Source organism: Danio rerio, chromosome 18 (genome assembly GCF_052040795.2).
Source record: "Danio rerio strain M-AB ecotype USA chromosome 18, GRCz13ab, whole genome shotgun sequence".
Classification (NCBI taxonomy): domain Eukaryota; kingdom Metazoa; phylum Chordata; class Actinopteri; order Cypriniformes; family Danionidae; genus Danio; species Danio rerio.
Window position 1 is genome coordinate 43,649,059 of NC_141038.1, and position 26,641 is coordinate 43,675,699.

Here is a 26,641-nt window from a genome sequence, read left to right on the forward strand (position 1 = left end):
TTCAAAGAGGGCTAATAATTCTGACTTTAACTGTATGTGTCATCAGAAGGGGCATAGTGACATCTCTGCCTCATTAGCATAGAACATTTAAATCTGCCACAATCTCATTTGAATTTAAAGCAACAGTAGCTAAAATGGCACGGTTCAAAACAAAGCCTAAAACGGGCAGTTTCAAAGAGTTTAAAACTTACTTTGTTTGGTATTTTACACTCTAGAGACTTCTCAGAGTTATTTTACATCTTGGAAAAAGGGGCATTATAGGTGCCCTTTAATGAAGAAATATTATAGGTGCCCTTAGCGAACTATAAGGTATAGTAAAAAATTCAGCCACAGACTACACACAAACTACAAAAGATCCAAAATACAATACATTTTATCCCTCCAACCCTCCCAAACTTAGGTCTAAAGTCTAATGCCAGGAGGGAGGTTGGTTAGCAACACATCTGAAGCCTTTCACCCTGAAGTCACAATAGAAGCTCTGGGGGAAGTGAAAATGGTGTGTGTTTTCATGTCAAGAAAAAGACAGAACTGACGGGCAGGAGAGGGGGACACAGTTGCCCTTAATATATGCAGCACTATTGTGTAGAGTCAGTGCAGCATGATAAAATGGGGCAAGTGAGGGAGAAAAAAAAGAGAAGAGTGTGGAGAAAGAAGACAAGGAGGGAAGCACATGCAATAGTGGGGTCATAAGGATATGAGGATACATGTCTCGTGGATATCCATCTTAATCAGGCGTGTTTCTTTAGCTTACTTAAGTGAGAAGTACCTGCAGAAATATTCGTAAAAACTAAAATCTTAAAACTCGTCTTCCAGCTTTCTGTTATTCAAAAGACTGCAGATAATGTGGTGAGGAGACAAAATGCTTACAGCATCTCTTTCTTGGGGTAAAAACCACACCATGTGCTTTTCTGATTGCTGATTGGAGCTTTGATCTGTCAACTGGTGCATGAAAATACAAGCTGAAAAAAGCTAGTCTGAGACCACAAAAGGAAAGAAGCCAGTAGAGGTAAGAAAAATACCTGTTTTGTATACCTGTTTGAGCTTATGTATGAAATGTGTGTTGATATGAGCACTTTTGTTCAATTTAGGATTTAATTATGTCAGGAGAAAAAAGCAACTAAAACAATGCATAGGGACATGAAGCCACACCCAATTCAGATATGAAAATAAAAACAATCAAATGTTATTTGAATGCATGGTTACAGTATGTACTGTATTAATACTGAAAATTACATGTAACATTTTATTTAAAAAATATTTAAGAAAAGATAGAAGGTAAAGAAAAAATTAAGAAAGACGTGATATAGGTGATGTTTTCTGAAAATGACAAAATTCGGTAACACTTTATTCTGATGGTCCATCTGAGCATTAGTAAACTGTCTGCTTAATATCTGTTTTACTGCTCCTTCAACGGACATTTAACTGACTATAAGAAACTTTGCAAGTACATGTCAACTTACACTAATCCTAATCCCAACCCTACCCCTAACCTAACAGTCTACATATGATCTAATGACAATTAGTTGGCATGTAGATGCAATGTAACTTAAATTCAAAAAACGGACCATCAAAATAAAGTGACACAAAATTCAATAAAAAAAAAATCTATTTTACTCAACCACATTAATCTTTGTTACACCTCCAAACATCATAATATCCAGTCCCGAGATGTTTTAAACTGTCACAGTCACACTGCTCACAATCCCACCAGGCCTTCAATAATTGTGTATAATAGAATATTGTAATGTATAATATGATTGAATGCTGGTCAATTATAATTGTATATTACATTCATTCATTGATATTCTTGTCGGCTTAGTCCCTTTATTAATCTGGGGTCGCCACAGCGGAATGAACCGCCAACTTATCCAACACGTTTTTACGCAGCGGATGCCCTTCCAGCTGCAACTCATCTCTGGGAAACATCCACAAACACTCACACACACACTTATACACTACGGACAATTTATCCTACCCAATTCACCTGTACCGCATGTCTTTGGACTGTGGGGGAAACCGGAGCACCCGGAGAAAACCCACGTGAACGCAGGGAGAACATGCAAACTCCACACAGAAACGCCAACTAAGCCGAGGATCGAACCAGCGAACTTCTTGCTGTGAGGCAACAGCACTACCCACTGCGCCCTTATATATTACATATAATTATTTTTTATTATTGTGGCTTTGCACATTGTGATATTGATGATAATGAAATGACATATTGTGTATTTTGCAGCCCTAATACACACACACACACAATTAAGGTCAGAATTTTTAAACCCCCTGAATTATTAGCCCCCCGTTTATTTTTCCCCAATTTCTGTTTAACAGAGAGTAGATTTTTTTTCAACACATTTCTAAACACAATAGTGTTAATAATTAATCTCTATTAACTGATTTATTTTTTCTTTGCCATGATGATAGTAAATAATATTTCACTAGATATTTTTAAGACACTTCTATACAGCTTAAAGTGACATTTAAAGGCTTAACTAGGTTAATAATGTTAACTAGGCAGGTTTGAGTAATTAGGCAAGTTATTGTTTAACAGTGTTTTGTTCTGTAGACATTTAAAAAAATATATAGCTTAAAGGGGCTAATCATTTTGACCTTAAAATGAAATCAAAACTGCTTTTATTCTAGCCGAAATAAAACAAATAAGACTTTCTCCAGAAGAAAAAAATACTATCAGACATACTGTGAAAATTTCCTTGCTCTATCAAACATCATTTGAAAAATATTTGGGGGAAAAAATTCTAAGGGGTGGAATAATTTAAAATCATAAAAGGGGGTAATAATATTGACCTTTTTTATTTAATAAATAATTTAACTATTATGGTTATTTACAGCTGTCCAACTAAAAGAAATCAGACTTTCTCCAAACAAAAAAATTAATAAAAGGAAATACTCTTGCTTGTTAAACAAAGTAAAACACCAACTTTCATTATATATATATGTGTGTGTGTGTGTGTGTGTGTGTGTGTGTGTGTGTGTGTGTGTGTGTGTGTGTGTGTGTGTGTGTGTGTGTATGTGTGTGTGTGTGTGTCTGTCTGTCTGTACCTGCAAAAGGATACAATAGTGTGGTGTGTGTCTTATATAAAACAGTTCACCACATCCTGTAGACTTCACAGCTTGTATAAGACTTATAAAAGCAGTGTCTCATCACGGTTTGACCTTTGCAGGTGTGATGCATCTTTCTATGACACTTCAGGTGTTTTGACCGGTGTGGAATGATGGCTTTGGCTTTGACCTACCTGTGTGCCGTGGTCCTATTAATCTATCTGCCAATATGTCAAGCTTTTCTGCCCAACTTCTGGTCACGCGTATTAACATTATCCTGGGATTCATATACACACCAGCACATGACGGAGCAAGCTATACTCAACATCACAATGGAAACTGTGAGCAAAATGATGGAAAGTCAACACGATGTAGATTATGAGGAGCTGGTAGGTACTGTATTATTCTGGTCAAGTTTTTGGTTCTTGCCTTTTTACTGCTCACTGCAATTGATTCATCTAGTAAGCAAGTAAGTAAATATTTATGTATGTATTTATTTATTAAGAGCTATTTCATCTGCAGTTGAATTTACCATTAAACAACTAAATTATTTTGTTAGCCCTTGGCAAATAAATTGTTGCCTTTCACTAAGCAGTGAGAGTTAAAAGCTATAAAATACACTAGCACAAATATTTTTTGCTGTATTTTGTGTCTTATAATCACCTTACTATGCCTAAAATAGAACATTCTGACCGGGTATTTGACGGGAAAAAATGCATTAGCTCATTGCCGAGGGTCTGAATAAAAGTTGGAAGTGAGAAAATTGTGAACTGGACCATAGACAGTTTTGAAGTTGCATTTCCCCTTTTTATAGTGCATTACTCACCGTCATCAGATCATTGCTTAGTGTGTTTAATAACATGCAAGAATCTCAACAACAAGATTACATATACAGTTGAAGTCAGAATTATTAGCCCCCCTGTTTAATTTTTCCCCAATCTCTTTTCAACACATTTCTAAACATAATGGTTTTAATAACTCATCTCAACTCTATACAGCTTAAAGTCACATTTAAGGGCTTAACTAGTTTAATTAAGTTAACTAGGCAGGTTAAGGTAATTGAGCAAGTTATTGTATAATGATGATTTGTTCTGTAGACTATCGACAAAAAATAGCTTAAATGGGCTAACAATTTTGAGCTTAATATGGTTTTTAAAAAATTAAAAACTGCTTTTAATTTAACTAAAATAAAACAAATAAGAGTTCTTCCAGAAGAAACAATATTATCAGACATACTGTGAAAATGTCCTTGATCTGTTAAACATTGTTTGGAAAATATTTTCAAAAGAAAAGAAAAATCTAAGGGGGGAAAAATAATTCTGACTTCAACTGTATATGTTTGTGCATGTGTATTAAAAATAAATTGTTTATTCTTTGTTATATTGTTCCTTTTTTTCTCTCTCATTAATGTACAAACAGAAAAACAAACTGGAATATCACATGGTCCTAAGTATTCAGACCCTTTGCTCCGTATTTACTAGAAGCACTCTTTTATTAGAGCCATGAGTCTTCTTGGAAAAGATGCAACAAGATTTTCACACCTGGATTTGGGGATCCTCTGCCATTCCTCCTTGCAGATCCTCTCCAGTTCTGTTGGGTAGGATGGTAACAGTTAGTGGACAGCCATTTTAAGTCTCTCCAGAAATGCTCAATTAAGTTTAGTTCAGGGCTTTGGCTGGGCCATTCAAGAACAGTCACTTGCTTAGGCTGATTGTCTTGTTGGAATGTAAACCTTAGGCCCAGTCTGTGAAGGATTGGAGAAGGTTTTCGTTCAGGATATCCTTGTACTATACTTGACCGCATTCATCTTTCCCTTGATTCCAACCAGTCGTGTCCTGTCCCTGCAGCTGAAAAACATCCCCACAGCATGATGCTGCAACCAACATGCTTCACTGTTTGGACAGTCGATAATCAGTGCATCGTTATCTCCACACATATATCATTTAGAATTAAGGCCATACAAGTTCTACCTTGGTCTCATCAGGCCAGAGAAGCTTACTTCTCACCGCCTTGGAGTCCTTCAGGTGTTTTATTTAGCAAACTGCATGCAGGTTTTCATATGTTGGACCACTTTGCCATAAAGCCCTAACTGGTAGAGGGCTGCAGTGATGGGTGACTTTCTGCAACTTTCTACCGGCTGCATCTCTGGAGCTCAGCCACAGTGATAGGGATGGGTAGACCTACCCAAATTAAAATGGCAACAGTTCTTGACCACAGTGAGCTACAAACACAGATTAGGTATCCTTGGATCATTGAGCTTAACCATGGGTCATCTAGATTTAGATGTTTCATTCATTTATTCATTCATTCATTTTCTTTTCGGCTTAGTTACTTCATTAATCCAGGGTCGCCACAGCAGAATAAATTGCCAACTTATCCAGCACATTTTAACACAGCGGATGCCCTTCCAGCCGCAACATTCACACCTATACACTACGGACAATTTAGCCTACCCAATTCACCTGTAACACATGTCTTCAGATTGTGGGGGAAACTGGAGCGCCTGTAGGAAACCCACGCAAACACAGGGAGAACTCTACACAGAAACACCAACTGACCCAGCCAAGGCTCGAACCAGCAACATTCTTGCTGTGAGATGACAGCACTACCTACTGAGCCACTGCGTCGCCCAGATTTAGATGTTTAATGGTCAAAAAAATGAATAGCTTTCAATGCTAATGTAAAAAGTAATGTTAATTTTTTACCTATACAAACACATGAGATCATTCTTGTAATAATCTTTAAAATATGTATTGACAGCCAAACATCTCATGAGTTTTTATTTTAAATTTTATTAAGTTATCAAAATATCTTAATGTAAAATGAGATAACTGCAAAGAATCTTCCAAGACTATCGTGTCCTTCTCTCCCTCACCATCAGAGGCACTCTTGGCCTTCTCAAACCAAAACAGTAACAGTTGCTAAATAATTTGGTCTACATTCATAGTTTAGGTATCTTTGGAAAGATTTGTAGGGCAATAGAATATACAGTTTGTACAGTATAAAAACCATTAAGCCTATTAACAGTTCCCACAATTTATGAACAAACAAACGTGTCTGTAAAGTAGGCAAAAAAAATTGTCTATCCGAACGCAAATCTGTTTGTTTCAGTATACTGGACTCGGTCGGGGGTTTTGGCATGCTGTGGGTGAAGTAGCAAGTGCTAACGTGGCCATGGACTTCCTGAGCTCCACACGGTCTGATCCAGTCTACCACTTTGACTCTGAGAGAGTGGATGGAGCCATACAGATGCTGCGGGAGTTCTGGGCTCAGACGATACTGCTGACCCAGGCTAAAGAGTACCAGGGGGCCAGACGTAGCTTGGGACAGCTATTCCACTCATTACAGGTTGGCTAAAACATATACAGTATGTAACAACGCTTTTGGTATGGGTGAGGTGTAAATGTAATGTACCACAAATGTCACAAGAAATGTCACATGTTTTTGAAGATGGTTTAGAATAGTCCCACTTCAACTTACATCACTGGTGAAGCCAGGTAGCTTTGTTAGAGCCCAGAGCCTCATTAGCTACACTGTAAAAAAGATACCATATAAATGCTACAGAATAAATCCGTATTCCACAAAACATGAGATATCCGTAGAATTTACAGTTAAAAACCGTAATTAGCTTTACGGAGTAAGACCTTTTTAACAGTTAAAAGCATATGAAAATATGGTTTATTGCATCAAAATTAACAATATACTGTATTATCCCTAACAGAAAATTAATGAATTTCATGTGCTATAGAATTTAATGAGCAAAAATGTGATTTGGAACATATTTGTGTGAAACCTATGGAATCACATGTTGAAAACCCATGAGATAACATTGTTATTATTTTGTTAAAAAAAAAAAATGTGGATTTTAGTCAATGCTAAATAACATTTAGGAAAAAAAATGCTTTAACATGCCTTGAGTTTTTCTGTAATCTGTACAAATTAGAAATGTATACTTTTCCAGCCACATATTTTTATGTGTATTTTGGAACAGCACAAAAAATGGAAAATGCTCATAAAATGTATGCACAAAACTGAGTAGAATAAACTTTTTATTCGATAAGAAAAATGTGAGTAAATAATAATGAAAACCCATTTACAGAATAAATTCTATCATGCACATCAAAGAGTCTGATTAAATTAATTTTTATGAAATAGAATGTGATGGGACAGCATTAATGGATAAACCAGTAGTACTGACCACATTACACAATATCTGCAGAGTTGTTTTGCTCATTCCAATTCCTTAGCTGATCATCAAAGTGTTTCGTTATACCTCCAGGCTGGGTCTTCAAAAGTCTTAAATCCACTGAAATATTGTGTTGTAGGTCTTAAATCATTTTAAGCAGGTTATAATTTTGTTTTATCAAAGTAAAGCTATTCAATCAGGCCAACATCCATCCAATGACCAACAATACATCTCAATGAAGTATCATTTTTAATATTTAAGTTTTGTTTTATTGCAGCTACAATTCACAACAGCTGTTAGACATTTTTACAGCAAATTCCCTAAAGTAAATTCCCCAATCAAGGGGAAAATCTAAAACCAATTACACGATTTTTCATGATAATACTGGGCCATTAAAAAAAATAATAATTTGTCTTTAACCCTGTATAAGTCTAAAATTTTATTCTTAATGGTCTTAAAAGGGTCTTAAAAAGTCTTAAAATTGACTTGATGCAGAAACCCTGTATCTTCCAAAACTTAAATGACTGCATTCCCAAAGAGCAGTATCATCTCTCCAAATGCTACCCCACAATCTTTTGCATTTCATCTTTACTGTCTGAGATGCAAATAATTTATTATATAAGACAAAATGTCTACAATGGCTTCCCTAATGGCAGCAAATTCCAGTTTTCTTTTTGATATTTGACACCAGTTTACCAGGGAGTGACATTTTTGTTTTTTTTTTTGACTCACTGGATGGAAAATGTAGTTTAATCACAAATATTTTTTGATGTATTTTACTTTTTTCCTTCTGAATAATTAGCCCCCCTGTACCCCCCCACCCCCCACCCACACACACACATACACACAAACACACGCACACACATTTATGTTTAGCAGAAAGAATAGCTTTTTTGACACATTTCCAAACTATATAGTTTTAATAGCTAATTTGTAATAACTGATTTATTTTACAATATCTCTGCTATGATGCAAGTACTTAATATTTAACTAGATATTGTTCAAGATAGTATTCAGTTTAAAGTGCCGTTTATAAGAATGGCCCACTCGATATCATATTTTAAACTTTAGTTGATGTGTAATGTAGCTGTGTGAACATAAACAACATCTCTAAATGTAAGATGCTCAAAGTTCAATGCAAAGGAAGACATTAGCTGCGTCCAAAATCGCATACTTATGCACTGATCTACGCCATTTTGTAGTATAAATAGTGTAAGTAGTGTGTTCACATTGAAAACTCTAAAAATGATAAGTGCACTTTAATTACCCGGATGATGCACTCATTCAGCCGCTAAAATGAAGTGTGGAATGATGGACACTTCACGCACTCAACGACCGCAGGTTTGCTTACGTAGCGGAAGGGGCGGAGCTATCGGACGCACATGTTGAATAACTTTATTTATTTTGGATGGTGAAAGCAAAATTCTCCTACAAGAGTGATTATAACGCCTCCCGATGGTGAATGTGGCAACACTCACGGCAGGTAATACTTGATAATTCGGTCGTTTATTTCACTGATTTGGCAACCGTCAAACATCATCAGGGAAACGGTTTGAATTTCCGCTTAGTAAAAAAACATTAGTGTGCCATTTGGGACAACACTACATACATATACTATCCTGTTGAGTGTGTAAGTGCATAAGTACATAGTGCATGATTGCATAGTGTATAGTGTGCCATTTGGGACGCAGCTATTGGCTTTTATAGAGTTAGCGAAGCCTACAGTGACAAAGTTTGGGGACCACAAAAATACATCCGGGTTAATGATGTCTTAAACCCTTAAGGTTATGTACATAACCCAAATGCAGTGAAGTTGTGGTGTCCAGAGGCGCTGTAATGTTATAACAAAGATGCTTCCTGGTGATGTCGAGCTGATCTGTGAATCACAACACATTATGTTAGCTGACCAATCAGACCCTCATGATGGCGAACTTTTCAGAGGAAATAGGAAATATGACAGCTATTTTAATGTTAGCTGGGTACCTGTATATAATCAAAGTAAGATATATGAAAAAATAACCAGATTTTTTACAAATGAAGCATGAGCACACATTGCTTTGTACCCCGTAAACACAACAAAGCCTTAAAAGTACACTCTGGACCACCCCTTTAAAGGCATAACTGGATTAACTAGGTAAACTGGCCAAGTGGTTTGTTCTGCAGACAATCAAAAAAATGCTTAAGGTCAATAATAATATTGGCCTTAAAGTGATTTTTAAAAAAATAACAACTTTTTTTATTCTAGCTAAAATAAAAAAGAGCTTCTTCATACCATAAAAAAATTATTGCTATTTTAAATATCATTTGGGATATATTTGAAAAAGAAAAAAAAATCAAAGAAAGGATTATAATTTTGACCTCAAGTGTAAATCTAATTTACATTTTGCTAGATGGAAACAAAGCTACTGTTCACACGGTTTAGGAGAATTCTAACAATGAATAGCTTACTTATAGTTATCTAGTTTGCCAGAGCCATAACCTTGAGTAAAGCCCTCCAATGTATAGCCCCACTCTGCTTCAGTTGACCTGAATTCGAGTCCAATGTGCTCAACCCTGTTCCTGGGGATCTACCTTTCTATAGAGTTCAGCTCAAACCCTGATCAAACACACATGAACCAAATAAATAGGACCTGAACAGCACATGATAACAACAGGCAGATGTGTTTGATATGGGTTGCAACTAAAATCTGCAAGAAGGTAGATTTTCAGGAACAAGATTGTGCACCCGTGGTCTAAGCTTCGTCTCATGGTGGTGCCATATTCCATCAATTCCTATTTCTAGTTCTACTATAAATCAAAAATAAAGACCAAAATGTTGCATATCGAGTCACCACAGCAGAACGAACTGCCAAAATGTCACATAAAAACAACATAATCACAGTTAAAATACAAACAGATTACAACTCTATTATTCAATGGCATATTTGCCTTTTAAACTGTAAATATATAACTTAATTTGAAATTATATGAAATTACAGCTACATTTACAGTAAGGTCTTCAATTATTATAGCAATTTAGAAATTTAGATTTAACAATAATTATTATTGTTAGAAATAAAAAATATGTTTGCATGTCTGCGTGTGCTTATGTTTGATCTTAGGACTTCTACAGTCACAGTAATTGGGTAGAGATGGGTCAGCAAACATTGTACCTCCACCTTCTGCACCCAGAAGAGCCTTCAGTTCCTGTAGCCTCAGGTGAGTCTATCAGGAAAATGTTTTACAGTACGTAATAAAGCAACCATAAATCAAACAGTTAACAATAAATCTTCTGCTTTATTTGGTTGTCCTCAGCGGACACCCCCACATGTGCAGAATGCTACAGATATAGCTGTTACAACAATCTGCTGAAGGAAATGATTCATCAGACAAAACCATTGCTGACTACTGGCTATTTCAGCAACTATCCTGTCAAACCACCAGGTACTGGCATCAAATGAAACCAAATGTCCCCACAAGTATAGCAATACCAGTACATTTTTACCTTTATTTGGTTCTCTATGGCAAAAACTGCTTATAAATCCCACAGAATAACGAAAATGTAATTAATAACTATGTTTTTGAAAATGTAAAAATGTTGAATGTTTTCAGGTAGGACTGAGTTTAGGGTGAGGGTTGGGGTAAGGGGTTCAAATATACAGTTTGAAGAAAATAAAAAGCATTAGGTCTAAGATAAGTCCCTGTAAAGATAGCTGTACAAGTGTGTGTGTGTACAGTATATGTTATATGTATCTTATTACTTTTTGTATTACATCTGCAGAATTGTTCATGTTAATTGTTAATTGCTTGCAATGTTCATTCATTCTATTGATTTATTGAGAAGAAAAGTAACAAGCAGTGTATTGTTTATTAAAGGCAAGTGCAGCCACGGTGGGATTCTGGACAGTAGTCGTCACCAGGGAGCTGAGGGAGGAATAAACAAGGACAGCACATCTCCGTTGTTCTCCCCTCATCACTTCCTCCATAAAGAAGCTGCTCATCTGGCTTCCACAGCAACCCTCAGAGTCCTCCAAGACCTCCGCCATAGGGTGGGGCCAGAAAGCTTCCTCAGGTCAGAGGTCACTTTCATTTACAGTGATATATGAGGCAAGACTGAAATTTCTTTAGACACCATTAACTCTTTTCCACTGAAATGGTTCACATTGTGGAGCCTGAACATGCTCTTGTCCAGGCAAACTGGAGCCATGAAACAGTTGCTCTTTTACAAAGACTTGGGGAACAAAAGATGTTTTACAACAGCTACGTGTTGTTTATTTGACAGTTAACCAGTCTGAAGAAAAATGACTGCATGTCCTGGTATTTCTGCATATAGTTTGGCCCTTCTCTTCTGCTGTCCATAGCACTGGGAGTGATTCACATACACTCACAGATTGCTGGTTATTTAAAAAAAAAAAAAAAGCTTTTAATTCACTTAGTCTCTTACTCCGAGTTTTACATGTTTTGGAAAATCATACTCCAGTTAAAATACCATTACTTGCCAAAAATATATGGTGCAAGTACACTACCTGACAAAAGTCTTGTCGTCGATCCCAGTTGTAAGAGCAACATATAATAACTTGACTTCTAATTGATCATTTGGAAAAGTGGTTGAAGGTAGATTTTTCCGAGGAGTCATCTCTTGAACTGCATCCCAATCATCGCAAATACTGCAGAAGACCTATTAGAACTGCATGGACCCAAGATTTAAACCAAAAAGTTTAGTCTAGTTTGGTGAAGCAAAAAAATCTGGATTTGGGGATACATTCAGTATGGGGGCGTGTAGATCCTCAGAGTGGATGACAACATCAACAGCAAGGTATCAAGACATCTGTGCTGCCAATTACATTACAAAGCACAGGATAGCGCTCCTTCTCATTCTTCAGCCTCCACATCAAAATTTCTAAAAAGACAAAAAAGGCCAATGTGCTTCAGGATTGGCCAGTGCAGTCACCAGATATGAACATTATTAGTATGTCTGGGGTAAAATGAAGGAGGAGACATTGAAGACGAATCCAAACAAACTCTGGGAGTCCTGCAAGAACACTTTCTTTGGCATTCCAGATGACATTATTTGACTCACTGCAGAGATGTATGGATGCAGACTTCCAAGCTCACGGGGGTCATACACACTATTAATTTTTCTTCCACTGCATCATGACTTTATATTCTAAACTTGCATTATTTCTGTTAAGTGACAAGACTTTTGTCTAGGCAAAGTCAAACCTTACTGTCTTAATTAAATAATTAAAAATCGAGGCATGATTAAATTTTATTTTGGTAAAATAAGCGTAATCTAGAGGCCTTTGTCTTTCATGTAAGCCACTTCTACTAACTAAAAGTCACATTATTATTTGTTGTTTCTAAAACTTGGAATGGCAACAGGACTTTTGTCAGGTCGTGTAGAGTAAAGATTTTGGTTATAAACACTACTCAAACAAATTAACAAAACAAATATAAATTAAATCAGTGGCATTTTCTTTTAAGAGTGTTTTTAAGTGTAAGTTAAATTATTTCCCAATTATTTGCAATGACAATGCATAAACACTTTCGAGTATGGACACACACCTTAACTTTCCTATAGTGAAAGGGTCTGCATGTGTGTTGATATTGAGTGCTTGTTTAAAGGTTGGTCGCTCTCCATTTTGCATTTCTGTTTCCAGGCTCTTCAGTGTCCAGCAGCCCCCAGCATTGGTTTTTGTCATGGACACCACTGGTAGCATGTTTGAAGAGATCACAGCTGCCCGTCTCCGAGCCTTCTCCATTATACAAGCCCGTGGAAAAAGCAGACGTACTAGTCTTCCTGGCACATTCGTTCTGGTGCCTTTTCATGATCCTGGTTAGACCCATCTTCTGCCTGATACAAACACATCACACCTTTGAAAAAACCCTAATCTGTGTTAAAGGTACTTAAGTCACTTTGATGATGAAGTGTATTACAACTCAGGTTTTGGGCCGGTGATGGAAACAGATGACCCTGATCGGTTCATGCAAAATTTGGAGAATCTGACAGCTCTTGGAGGTGGGGATGAGCCAGAGATGTGTCTCTCTGCACTTCAGGTAAGACAAATCTTTTATCTGAGATCATTTATTCATTCATTCCTTCTCTTTTCAGCTTAGCTCCTTTATTAATCATGGGTCGCCTCAGCGGAATTAACCACCAACTTATTCAGCACATGTTTTACACAGTGGATGCCCTTCCAGCTGCAACCCATCCCTGGGAAAACACCCACACACTCACAAACACCATGGCCAATTTACTTTATTCAATTCACCTGTACCGCATGTCTTTGGCTTGTGGGGAAAACCGGAGCACCCAGAGGAAACCCAAGCAAACACAGGAAGAACATGCAAACTCCACACAGAAAGGCCAACTGACCCAGCCGGGGCTCAAACCAGCTGCCTTCTTCCTGTAAGGGGATTTTGCTACACTCTGCGCCACCGTGCTGCCACTAATCTGAGATCTATTTAAACAAATGTACTACTGATATAACTAAAAGGAATCCTCCACCTTTGTCAACGACTAATCAGAATTTTGGAATGAGCAGCATTACTTTGTATTTCTTTGTAAATTGGTAAATCATTTTAAGTAAAAAAAATATACATTTCCCTAAAAATGTCAAGCACAATTAGAATGAAATCATGAAATTGAAACATTACAGTAATAACATTGGAGGAATAGACAGGGAGGTGGAGGGATGTTGGATTAATTGTCATAAGAACAAAGGGTGGGTTACCACATTTTCCAAACAAAACTACCCCAATAGCCAATCAAAACTAACGCAATAATATAAATACCAATACGTAAAATACATATTTTACATCACTCTATACATTATACACAGTTGTTTCTTTCAAGATAAATATACATAAGTAATTATGAAGAATATCATAACACAATCATCTTACACAATCATCTAGGCAGCACACTTAGAATTATTTCTCTCATATGACTGCCATGTGCCTCTACTTAAAAACACAATGAATGCAGCCAAATGCAGAACAACTCTAGTGGAAATATATTTTAAATTAAAGATATTTTAAAAATCTCAAACAAACATCCAATAGGTTAATAAATTGACAGACTTTCTTCTGTAATTACATATACTTCATTAGTTTTTTATTCAGCAACAATCCTGTAAAGTCCTTAACATTGAAATGGAAATAGGCACACCACACACTCTCTCACCTCTAGAGCCTGTGCACCTCACAAAAGTATGGTTATTTAGTTTCATCATCCTATCACAGTTTATATCATTACATCATCAATTTGGGTATAAAAATGGCAGAGTGAAATATTTCAACACATCCATATTAATATCATGGATGCAATATGTCAAACTTTTTAACTTACAGAGGAAAAAAAATAGTGGCAAGTAATTAAAAGTAGCCCAATTGTGCTGAAAAAATTGCAGGAACAGCTCAAAGACTGCAGCTTATATATGTTTAAAATAATGATTAACAGTATTAGGATTAGGCTTCTCCAGAATCTATGCTTTGACCTTAAATGTAATTTTTATGTGCCACCTTATACAGTATTCTGCCAAATATACACTACTGTATATGGGTGTAAATGAAGAGTTCAGATGCAAAAACCTCTAAATACCATCTGAAATTTTCTTCCAAAATTAGCATTTTTATTAGGCTCCTGTGTGTAGGTTCCCTAATATCACTTTTATGGCAAAGAATAAGTTCTTTTCATGGTTTTTAAAGTAAAATAACGCAACATGAAAAGGAGGGTGAGAAAAAGATTCATTTTAGATGGAAATTTCAGACAGCACTTATAGGTTTTTGCATCTGAACTCTTCAAATATTTACTTGTATAATTTACAGGGTGGGTCGTTTATATGGATACACTTTAATAAAATGGGAATGGTTGTTGATATTAACATCCTCTTTGTGGCACATTAGTATATGTGAGGGGGCTTGTAAATAACTCATGAAAAAAAAAAAGTTTTGTTAAAACCAAGCACACCAATGTTTTTTTCTTATGAAATTCCCAATAAGTTTATTAAGGTGTATCCATATAAATGGCCCACCCTGTATAGATAAAATGCCAAGGTTTATTTAAATAAAATCAGTTGATTTCTACAAATGGCAATACTGTGCATTTAAAGAGCTTCTCTGTGTGTTTTTCATGTGTATGAATGTGTTTGTGTGTCAGTTGGCTCTAACCCATAGCCCACCGTTGTCAGAGATATTTGTGTTCACCGATGCTTCTCCTAAAGATCGTCATCTGCAAAGTGCAGTCCAGGCTCTTATACTTGAGAAGCAAACAAAGGTAAATCACCACCTGCAAAGTATTTTAAAAAAGCAATTATAAATTCACTAAACATTTTGATAGAAATAGTTGAGTCTAGTTACATTGATAAAGTAGGCCTTTTTCTGTATTTTATTCCTATTAAATGTGTTGTTAATTTAACATCATGTAAGTCCCAAACTTTCCTGAGTGAAAAGAGACATGTGCTGCATATTTTACTTTAATAGTCTACTATTTATAAGGTTGGGCAGCTTTAGGTTTAGGAACACTGTTTTCATGCATCTAATCTGAGTAGGCTACAATTACTAGGTGAACTTCTTGCTCACTGAAGATCCCAACATTGGAGGAGGAGGAAAGGGGATGAGAAAAATGAAAAGAAGAGAAACTTTATCTCCTGGTAGATTCTCTCTGTATTCTTCTCTTTCATCTTTGTCTGGAGGAATGACCATCTTCACTTCAAACAAAGACATTCACAAAGCGTCCGCCATTGTTGAAGATACCACCACCTCCAGCAAGGTACAGTCAACAGTGTTGAAACAAAAGGACCAAAAGACAGCATCTATCTATATTCAAGTTCTGTCATGCATTGTGTTTCTTTCTCTAAATAGGTGACACTGTTTCACACAAATGTTGAATCGAATTCATCAAACTCCTTCAGAGTGGACAGAGCTGTGACAAAAGTGATGCTGCACATTACTGGTCAGCTCACAGATTGTGAGCTTGTCAGCCCATCAGGTACACACACTATTACAAGTAGCATGACAGCCATCACTTACCTTTTTAACTAAAAATCAAATACCCTCCTATTTTATGCACATTTTGGAATATTGCATAAAAAAATGTAATGCCAAGATGCAAATAAACTTTTATTCAGTTTAATTCAAATGTATTTGTATAGCGCTTTTACAAAGTAGATTGTGTCAAAGCTGCTTAACATAGAAGTTCTAGTAAAGTCTAGATTTTAGAGTTCTATTCAAAAACAAAAACTGTGCATAGACTATTATACATATATAAAGATAGACATAACACTCAGACATACCACATTTACAGAATATTCCAGTATGTGCATCAAAAAAGCAATGTGACTTTGTGATAGCTTAGATAAATCTTTGAAGATCATGTGATAACAAAAACAAGCGCTGGGGCATGGCATTAATGGACAAACCAGTAAACTGAAATGTTTTTTAGGTCATTTTAAAATCCCTTACCAAAAGTCTATCATCAAAGCAGTTCATTATTATTTTCTTGAGCAGCTGCGCTCCCAAAGAGGACCCATTGGATGGAAATTGGGCTCTATTGTTAAATGTTTTGCAATATTTTAATTTTGTGCATAAATCTAAACTTTTGATGGAAACATACAGCGCATCTGGAAAGTATTCATAGCTCTTTATTTTTTCCTCATTTTTTAGGTTACAGCCTTGTTCCAAATTGGATTAAATTAATTTATTTCCTCAAAATTCTACACGCAATACCCCGGAATGACAAAGTGAAAAAAGATTTTTTAAATAGTTGCAAATTTATTAACATGTCCATAAGTATTCACCTCAGCTCAGGGACATTCTGTTTCCACTGATTATTCTTGAAATGTTTCAGCAGCTTAATTGGAGTTCGCTTGTTGGACATGATTTGAAAAGGCATACACCTGTCTTTATAAGTTCCCAGGGTTGACAGTGCATGTCAAAGCACAAACCAAGCATGGAGACAAAGGAATTGTCTGTAAACCTCAAGGCAGGTACAAGGCTGGGGAAGTTTACAGAAAAGTTTCTGCTGCTCTGAAAGTTCCAAAGAGCACACTGACCTCCATAATCCGTAAGTGGAAGATGTTTGGAACCCCCAGGAGCTCTTCCTAGAGCTGGCCGGCCATCTAAGCTAAGTGATCAGGGGAGAAGGGCCTTAGTACGGGAGGTGATCAAGAACTAGATGGTCACTCTGTCTGAACTCCGGCGTTCCTCTTTGGAGAGAGGAGAACCTTACAGAAGGACAACCATCTGTGCAGCAATCCACCAATCAGGCCTGTATGGTAGAGTTTCCAGACAGTAGCCACTCCCGCCTGGAATTTGCCTAAAGGCATCTGAAGGACTCTCAGACCATAAGAAACAAAATTCTCTGGTCTGCTGAGGCTAAAATTAAACTCTTTGGAGTGATGCCAGGCACCGCTTATCACCAGGCTAATACAATCCCTACAGTGAAGCATGGTGGTGACAGCGTCATTTTGTGGGGATGTTTTTCAGCAGCAGAAACTGGAAGACTGGTCACGATAGAGGGAAAGATGAATGCAGCAATGTACAGAAACATCCTAAATGAAATCCTGCTTCAGAGTGCTCTTGACCTCAGACTGGGGTGACGGTTCGTCTTCCAGCAGGACAATGACCCAAAGTAAACTGCCAAAATATCAATGGAGTGGCTTCACAACAACTCGGTGAATGTCCTTAAGTGGCTCAGCTAGAGCCCAGACCTAAATCCTATTGAACATATCTGGAAATTTCTGAAAATGGCTGTACACCGTCGTTTCCCATCCGACCTGATATAGCCTGAGAGGTACTGCAAAGAGGAAGGGGCAAAAATTCCCAAAGACAGGTGTGCCAAGCTTGTGGCATCATATTCAAAAAAGACTTGAGGCTGTAATTGCTGCAAAGGGTGCATAAACAAAGTATTAAGCAAAGGCTGTGAGTACTTATGTACATGTGATTTTTCAGGTTTTTTATTTTTAATAAATTTGCAACAATTTCAAAAAATCTTTGTTCACATTGTCATTATGGGGTATTGTGTGTAGAATTTTGAGAAAATAATTAATTGAATCCATTTTGGAATAAAGCTGTAACATAGAAAATATGGAAAAAGTGAAGCGCTATGAATACTTTCCACATGCGCTGTAGCTAGTGACTCTTCATAAAAACATAATCTTATTTAGGCACTTCAATAACATTTATATAAGACAGTAATGTTGTCTGTTGCAACACTATCTTGACCCATATTTTACAATGAGTTAATTTTTTTCCGCACAAGCTAGACCACCAGTAACATTTTCTTTCCTCGGTTTAACATGTTATATTAGTGTCGATGATGTGAGAAGAATTTTGTCTGTTTTTGAACAGTTGTTGAACTTCACCTTCTATCTCTTTCCAGTCTCTCCATAGTGAATCGCTTACATTAGAGTTCCTCATTACTCTGGATGACCCATATTATATTTTTTTCCCCTCTCAGGTGTTCACCAATCTCTTTTTGGTAAAGATGGACCTCTGGCAGTGATGGACTCATCTAAAGGTCTATATCGAATAAGCCTGCTGCCTCCACTAGAAATAGGTATATGGCAGCTTACAGTCAAAGCCATTGGACCAATTACATTTAATGCCTTAGGTAAAGATTCTAAGAGAAAATCCCAGTCTTATCTTATTTTGTATTTCAAATGTTATTTTTTTTCCCAAGTTTGCATTAACTGATATTCCCCTTAGGTGACAGCAGTTTGGACTTTCTGTACTATTTTGCACGAGAAGCCAATGAGACGCATCCAGGATTGAGGAAAATTGAGGGCAGCCCCATAGCAGGTCTTCTCATTGTTCTTTTAGCCACCTGCAGTAAATCCAAATTCATTTTGTTCATGTTATCACTGTTTTTGGGATGTATACACTGAATAATTCCTACAATTATTTATTTTCAAAGGAATTCCAGCGTTTTTGGTTGTTGCAGTGACAGGCCTCTCACCCAATGAGGAGGCCTCATTCAGTCACGTGACCCTATTAGGGCCAAAAGGGGAGAGCCTGCAGAAAGTGTTGTTAAACTCCTCATCTTCTCGTTGGTCTGGAGAGGAGCTAGTGGGTTACATGGATTCAGTTCCCAGAATGCCATTTAGCTTGCGTCTGTCTGGAAAAGACAGAAAGGGGAATCTGCTTGAAAGAGTTTCCACTGAGATGATTCAGCCAACACATGTACAGATACAAGTATGATTAGAATTACAGTAAATGTAGAATAATGACGTGACAAAAAATAAATAAATTTAAATAATAAAACAAACCTTCTAATCTGAACGTAACTTTCATTCCCAGGTGCACTCTGCTCCACAACTTCTCCCAGGTCACAGCTCGAATGTGCTGTTTGAGCTATTTAATCATGGTCCAAACCGTCACTTCAGTCTTTTAGCAGAAGATGACCATGGATTTCTCACCCACCAAGACCAACAAAGGTGAGAACGGTAAAAAAAAAATAGCCTGTTAAATATCACAATTACAACAAGTTCTACTGATGTAACAGACCTACAATAATGTTTGCTAGTTTAGTTGAAGACACAATAGATACGATTTTGTTCATTAAAATATCCAAATACCACTAGAACTCTGTTATACAGTATATTTTGCTGACTTACAGACTCGTACTTTCATCATTATCACTAATGTTTTGAAGAAAATTCTAATCCAGACCAAAAAAAAAACAACTGTTGCTTTTAATCTGACATAGTCTGTGTCCCACGGTTTTATAGTAACAGGGAAACACCAAAGGTACTATAATATAATGTACGTTTATTAGGCAATGCCCACGTGTACGCAGGTATTTTTATAAACAGGGTTTTCCCTGCTTCTGTTTTTAAAAAATCTCCATCCAAATGAAAATGCAAAAAGGCACTGGTATGCATGTTAATGGTATGCCGAACCAACAGGTGGCAATAATGACACTTTTGGGAAGTTTTTGCACAAGTTAATTGCATACAAATGAGTGCATTCAAGAGAATGAGCCGATTTCCGTCCCATGCGTGATTGACATGAAACATGCAATGCGTTTGCTGCGAATGTGCGGAATTTTCCTAATTTCCATCTTCCATGTTTGGTGTAAACCCAGCCATGTAGGCCAATCAGAAAGGAGAAAACAGCACCCAAGCTGAAGTCCACACCATACCCAGAGATTTGGAAAAAGTTTTCAGGACGTTTCAGTCCTCTGACAATGTTTTCGTGTGGACAAGTGCTTTTGAAAATACCTATGTTCATGTGGACAGGGCCTTAGACTGTAACAGAATCCTAATATGTATTTAATACAATAACAAAGCCCTGCTTCCTCCCCTGGTGACAATGACCTGAAGAACTGAAGTGTTGGACTGTGGCATAATAAAAGCTTTGCTGCTTTCATTGATGAAATTACATAATTATACGTTTTTAATACTTAAGTTCATCCATGAACATGATCAAAACCACAGCTTATATGTACTGTACATGGTATACTTTTATATTATTCAGATGTGTTCATGACAGTTATTCAATTTTCAGGCTGTTTATTGGTACAAGGGGCTCTGTGAAAAGAGAGGTTGAGATAAGGACCCCTCATACTACTCAGACAGGGAAGGCCATCACATTGACCTTGACTGTTCAGGCAGAAGATTCACCAGACTCAAATTATGCAGTGGTACACCTAACAGTGATACCAGAGGTAAGAATATACAGAATGGTAAATTATGCGTAGATATGTCTTTACAATAAGGTACACTTTTATTTTGTTAATGCAGCACAAATAATATCTAATGGGTGGGGGTTACAGTCTTTAATAACCTGCTTACTGGTTATTTTAATGGTAACATTTTATTTGAGTATGGTGTTTATAAGACTGTCATCACATCTATGCATGCCTATGGCAACTGCCAAGTTTTACTAGCTCTGTTGATGTTTTTGTTACGATAACTTGACATGACCAAAGACATCCAAACCTGTTTTTGTCTTTGTCATAAATCTGTCATAACCAAGATCATCATGAGGTCATTTTGCCATTATTTTATTCCTGATAACTTGTGGAACAAAATGTTTTTGTCATTAAAATATATCAGTGCAATTGTCAACTGTAGTTGAGCTCAAAAATAATATTAACAACACTGTCATTACATTCATGACCCAATTATAATGGCCTCATGACAATCATGTTTATGCTAAATTTATGACAAGGTTGTGTTTGTAAATGTATTATGCCGTCTTGGAAATGTCAGGTTGTCATGACAAAGCCACAGGCAGGCTATGAGGTATTAGATTATACCTCCCAAACAGTTTAAAATAGTTTTTGCATTTAAAATGGAATAACTGAGTGAATGACAATTAACGACAGTTGTCATATGCATGCATAAATTCTCATTCATATTAATGACATGTGCCAACACCCCATCAAGTCACATTTTACAAATTTGGAATACACATTTGTCATTGTCCATATTAATGAGTTTTGAAAAAATATAAATTAACTCTTCATATGCACCAGACACTTTCTTATCAACCTATCTTATTGACCTTTAAAACCTTTTGTTGAATATATGTTATATTGCAACTACGTACCAACTAATTCTCATTAGAGTATTAATAGACTGCAAGATTAGAGTTGATGTTAGTTGGAATGTACTTTCAAAGTTTCTCATAGTCAGTTTAATATCTGAATGGTGTAGTATCAGCAGGGCCGGCAGAAAGAGAAAAAAAAAGTCCGCCATGGGGAAAGAAAAAAAAAGTCTAACTTTCACTATTCTTGAAACTAGTTGGTATTATGACTTATAAAAGAATACACCCACATTAATTTAACTGCATAGTGTGAAGCCTAATTAGTAGTAGTAGTAGTATTAAATAATGAGAATATAGCCTAATCACAACCCCCCACCCCTCCCCCCTATTGAAAAAGTCTAACTTTCACTATTCATGACTTATAAAAGAATACACCCACATTAACTAACTGCATAGTGCAAAGCCTAATAAGTAGTAGTAGTAGTATTAAATAATGAGAATATAGCCTAATCACAATCCCTCTTTGCTATGTTATCTATCATTTGAAGCTATTTGTTGTCCCATATTTTTTACATCCCAACGCTGACAGGTATGGCATAACATGGTTGCTAATCAATAAATAGCTATAGTGCTATCTGTTAGTTTTAATGTCAGCTAATGTTATGGAAGGGCATAGATGTTATGGAAAATAGTAATGTAACCTCATCACTCCTTCCTCAAGAAAATGTGTAAATATTAGATCTATTCAGCAGCATTAGGTGTAATAACGTTAATTGCATTGGCATATTTATCTGACGTTTTCCCAGCTTGTAGTAGTCGATCAAAAAGCTATTTAGTTTCTTATGACTATATGTACACCAGCAGTGGAATTTACTGCGATGTGACGTGGCACCACCTGAAATCTTACCTAGTGCGCCAAACTGGATAGGGCCAGACCTTATTATCAGCAGATATTAAGCCGACCGTCTGCTTAAACTCTGAGAATTAGTTTCATAACTTATAGTCAACAAAATGTTTAAACACGACCATCTAAATAAAGAAATACCAAAGCATCTGCTAAATAATTAATTGTAATCTGAGTTTGATTACCAACCTGGGGTCCTTTACAACTAGATGTTGACCACTAACTACATATGAATGCATTTGAACATATCCTACAACTCAATTCATGTTACAATTCCAGGAGCCTGATAAAAATCCTCCAGCATGTTCCTCTCTACATGTAGAGTCCTCGTGCCCGTCTCTGTGCTCTCAGGGCAACTGGAAAGTCTCGCTGCTAGCAAAAGACAGAGGCCACTCTGGACTGGCATCCATAGAGCTGACACAAGGAGAAGGCAGGCTCATTCTCTCTGAAATGACTACACAGAGACACACAGAACACTTCCCAAAGCTTCACAAAGAGTCCACAGGTGGAGTATATCTTCCTTTGCTACAGCCACAAAAGAACTCCTCAGAAATCAATACTCATGTTGGAACAGAAGTACACCATGGACAAAGGCTGGAAGGTGTTCAGTTGATGTATAGGGATCATCCAGCGAACATCAGTGAATGGACAAAGGGGAAGCCCATATTAATGCATTATTTATCAAGCTGCTGTGCCCCTCATGCAGAGCTAGTACTGTTGGATAAAGCAGGTAATATGAGACGCTGTCATCTCAAAGCTAGTCAGCAGAGGGCACTACGAGAAAACAACAGGGCACACAGTGGGGAATCTACCTCATGGTTACCAATGTTATTGGGACACTTAGTATTAATAGTGCTGTATGTAAGTTTTTGACTCTTCTAAAGCATACAAATACCATAATATGTTTGCAAATATTTAAGAAATATGCCAAGTGAACATTCTTGTTTATCTGTAAAGCAATGCTGAAGTCAGTCTTTCTGCTTTGAAAATGTCTGTAATGTGCTGGAACGTCTGTCTTTGTTTTGGTTTGGCCAATTACAGAGCCAATTACAGAGATCCCAAGTGTATCAAATCTCACCCTCCAACCCACTCGCTCTTCAGTTATGTTGCTTCCCTGGCTAACTCCCGCAAATCATTGATGTATCACCAGAAAATGACTTTTTTTCTTTCTTGGGATGTCAGCAGTCATATTCCAGCACACAGTGTTGCTTTCGTGGAAAAAAAGTGTATGTCATTCATTCAGTCAGGAAGGCTCTCAAAGCATGCGTCCATGAAAGAAATGCGACCTCCGGTGGACAGTAACAGAATCTAATGACATGCAAATTCAAAGTTCCACATGAGGTTATTAATTAGCAAATAGTATGGATGTAAACATTAGGTATGCAGGTCACAGGCTACGCAGCAATATTTGCAGTGATAAGCAACTTGGTTGTTTATACCAGAAAAAAACACCACAGAAATTTAAATACAGCCATTCAGAAGCACAAAATATGCACTCACTCAGGAAATGGTAAGGTTTATAATCTAATTAAAACATATTTAACCTCTTTAACATTATTAAATGTACATGCTAAATCACTGATATGTGTTGGTTTGCACCGAAGCACAGTTCTAAAGTGTAATTTCAAACGGTTTATTTTATTTGTAAGATCTGAGGTGAGCTATCTGCTGCTTTCAGTAGTATGGGAACAAATGTCAGGTGAAATGGCATTCAAACTTCCATTGTTAGCATTTAACACTGAATAAAGCACATGAGGTGTACCTGAGGTGCTATATTCTAATATATGATTTATTCTATCAATATCCAGGTGTTAGAACAAAAACTCTTTTATATGGAAAATGTTCCTTTTGCCTCATACCGTTGCTTTTATATACAACACTCGCTCTTGTTAGTCATTAATCTGGCAACCTGCACTTGCGTTTGTTTTGAAAATTGTTGATGAAATTTCCTTGATTCGTTATTTACTATGTAACTGTGTGGCCTCAGATGCCACCAAAATTGAATTCAAGGGTAGTTAATACCAAAGGTTTCCTAAAAATTTTTTACATTTTGTTCCAAAAACAGAAAGATTGGTTTTGGTGGCAAAAGTATCTACATATTCGTGATAATAATGAGGTGAAAAAAATAGATTGGGAATGACCCTTAAAGACGTTCTTTTTAGTGATTTAAAAACTGTGGAGCCACAAAATTGGCTGTTATGAGTTACACATTTCTAGTGAATCAAAAAATATTCTAAGTATTGCTGAGTTAAATACTGAATTGCTCACCAGATTTGCCAGAATAATAATAATTAAAAAAAAATTAAGCATTACTGAATTAAACACTGAATCGCTTACCAGTTTGTCCCAGACTTTAAATTTGGTACTTCATGTCTGACTAAATTAACCAAAAAGTCATACTTGGTTACATTTAAATAAAGCAATATTTAAATCAAGTACAATCTGACGTCAGTTTACAGGTTAATAGGATCAAAGCTGTTATTAGTTGAACCAAACACTTTTCAAGATTTGACAAAAACGGACAGTCCTAAAAATAATTCTTTAAAAAGTTAAGCATTTGTGAATAATGTAGTCCTCGTCTAGATGTTGAACGCTTTGTTGAAATTTGATATTGAATGTTGGATTCCTCAAGTATTTTCTGTAATCTGCTCATCACAGTGCACTCTATATTGTTTGTCTTTTTAAATGTGATTTCATATGTACCCACTGTTTTAGTTGTGATATGGATTGGGTTTTGTGCCATATTAAAAAAATAAATAAAATCTGTCTGTAAAAGGTTTTATCTTTTGATTCATCTTTTTTTGCCAACCAGACCTCCCTAGAAAACAAACATGCTTCCTTTGATATTATGTTGTTTGTTTTGGTTTATACTTGGTCACAATAGTTTCCAATGCAAAACAGCATACTCAAAATTGAATCGAAATTCAATTGTTTACCTCTTATATGTATATATATATATATATATATATATATATATATATATATATATATATATATATATATATATATATATATATATATATATATATATATATATATAGTTTGATTTGATTATATATGATTGATTATATAGTTTGATTTGATTTGATTACTGTGCTCAAATTGCTTCTTTTACTCAAATGGATTAAGTGCACGGTGCTCACTTGGATTATTTTTTGAACCTAAATGGTTTGTTGCAATTGGTTTCCTCAAATGGTTTGAGTTACCTTAACTTTTTGGTTTTTACAGTGTATACAGTTGAAGTCAGAGTTATTAGCCCCCCTTTAATTTTTCAAAAATATTTCTCAAATGATGTTTAACAGAGCGAAGAAATTCACAGTATGATAATATTTTTTCTTCTGGAGAAAGTCTCATTTGTTTTATTTCAGCTAGAGTAAAAGTTGTTTTATTTTTTAAAAAACCATTTTAGGGTCAAAATTATTAGCCTCTTTAAGCTATATTTTCCTTCAATAGACTATAGAACAAACCATCGTTATACAATAACTTGCCTAATTACTCTAACTTGCCTAGTCAACCCAATTAACCTAGTAAAGCTTGTAAATGTCCCTTTAAGCTGTATAGAAGTGTCTTGAAAAATATCTAGTAAAACATTATTTACTGTCATCAAGATAAAATAAACCAGTTATTAGAAATGAGTTAATAAAACTATTATGTTTAGAAATCCCTCCGTTAAACAGAATTTGGGGAAAGAAATAAACAAGGGGCTAATAATAATTCATGGGGGCTAATAATCCTGACTTCAACTGTATACACACACACACACACATATATATATATATATATATATATATATATATATATATATATATATATATATATATATATATATATACATACATACATACATACATACATACATACATACATACATACATACATATTATGAAATGCCATTCAGGAAATTTTGAGTATATGGAACGGAATGAAAGTCTGAATATATTGAATGGAACTTGAATATATTGAATGAAAGTCTGAATATATGGATTAAAGTCTGAATATATAAACTTAATATCTAAATA

General features: G+C 36.0%; 1 protein-coding gene across 2 annotated transcripts; it reads left to right on the forward strand.

Moving 5' to 3' along the window:
• The first annotated feature begins 641 nt into the window (after positions 1 to 641).
• vwa7 (von Willebrand factor A domain containing 7) lies at positions 642 to 25,384 on the forward strand. 2 transcript variants are annotated; one of them, XR_015515200.1, is made up of 17 exons: positions 642 to 1,006; positions 3,183 to 3,449; positions 6,172 to 6,408; positions 10,348 to 10,444; positions 10,541 to 10,669; positions 11,102 to 11,297; positions 12,886 to 13,061; positions 13,170 to 13,282; positions 15,387 to 15,503; positions 15,778 to 15,998; positions 16,091 to 16,217; positions 18,687 to 18,839; positions 18,935 to 19,027; positions 19,143 to 19,420; positions 19,526 to 19,662; positions 20,735 to 20,894; positions 22,902 to 25,384. XR_015515200.1 is itself a non-coding variant. In XM_087293365.1 (17 exons), exons 2-17 carry the CDS (start codon positions 3,231 to 3,233, stop codon positions 23,493 to 23,495), a joined length of 3,033 nt encoding a protein of 1,010 aa, XP_087149491.1. In that variant the 5' UTR covers positions 642 to 1,006; positions 3,183 to 3,230; the 3' UTR covers positions 23,496 to 25,384. The 2 variants fall into 2 exon arrangements, 1 of the variants encoding a protein (XP_087149491.1); XM_087293365.1 differs by having other exon boundaries at positions 15,792 to 15,998.
• Positions 25,385 to 26,641: the final 1,257 nt, after the last annotated feature.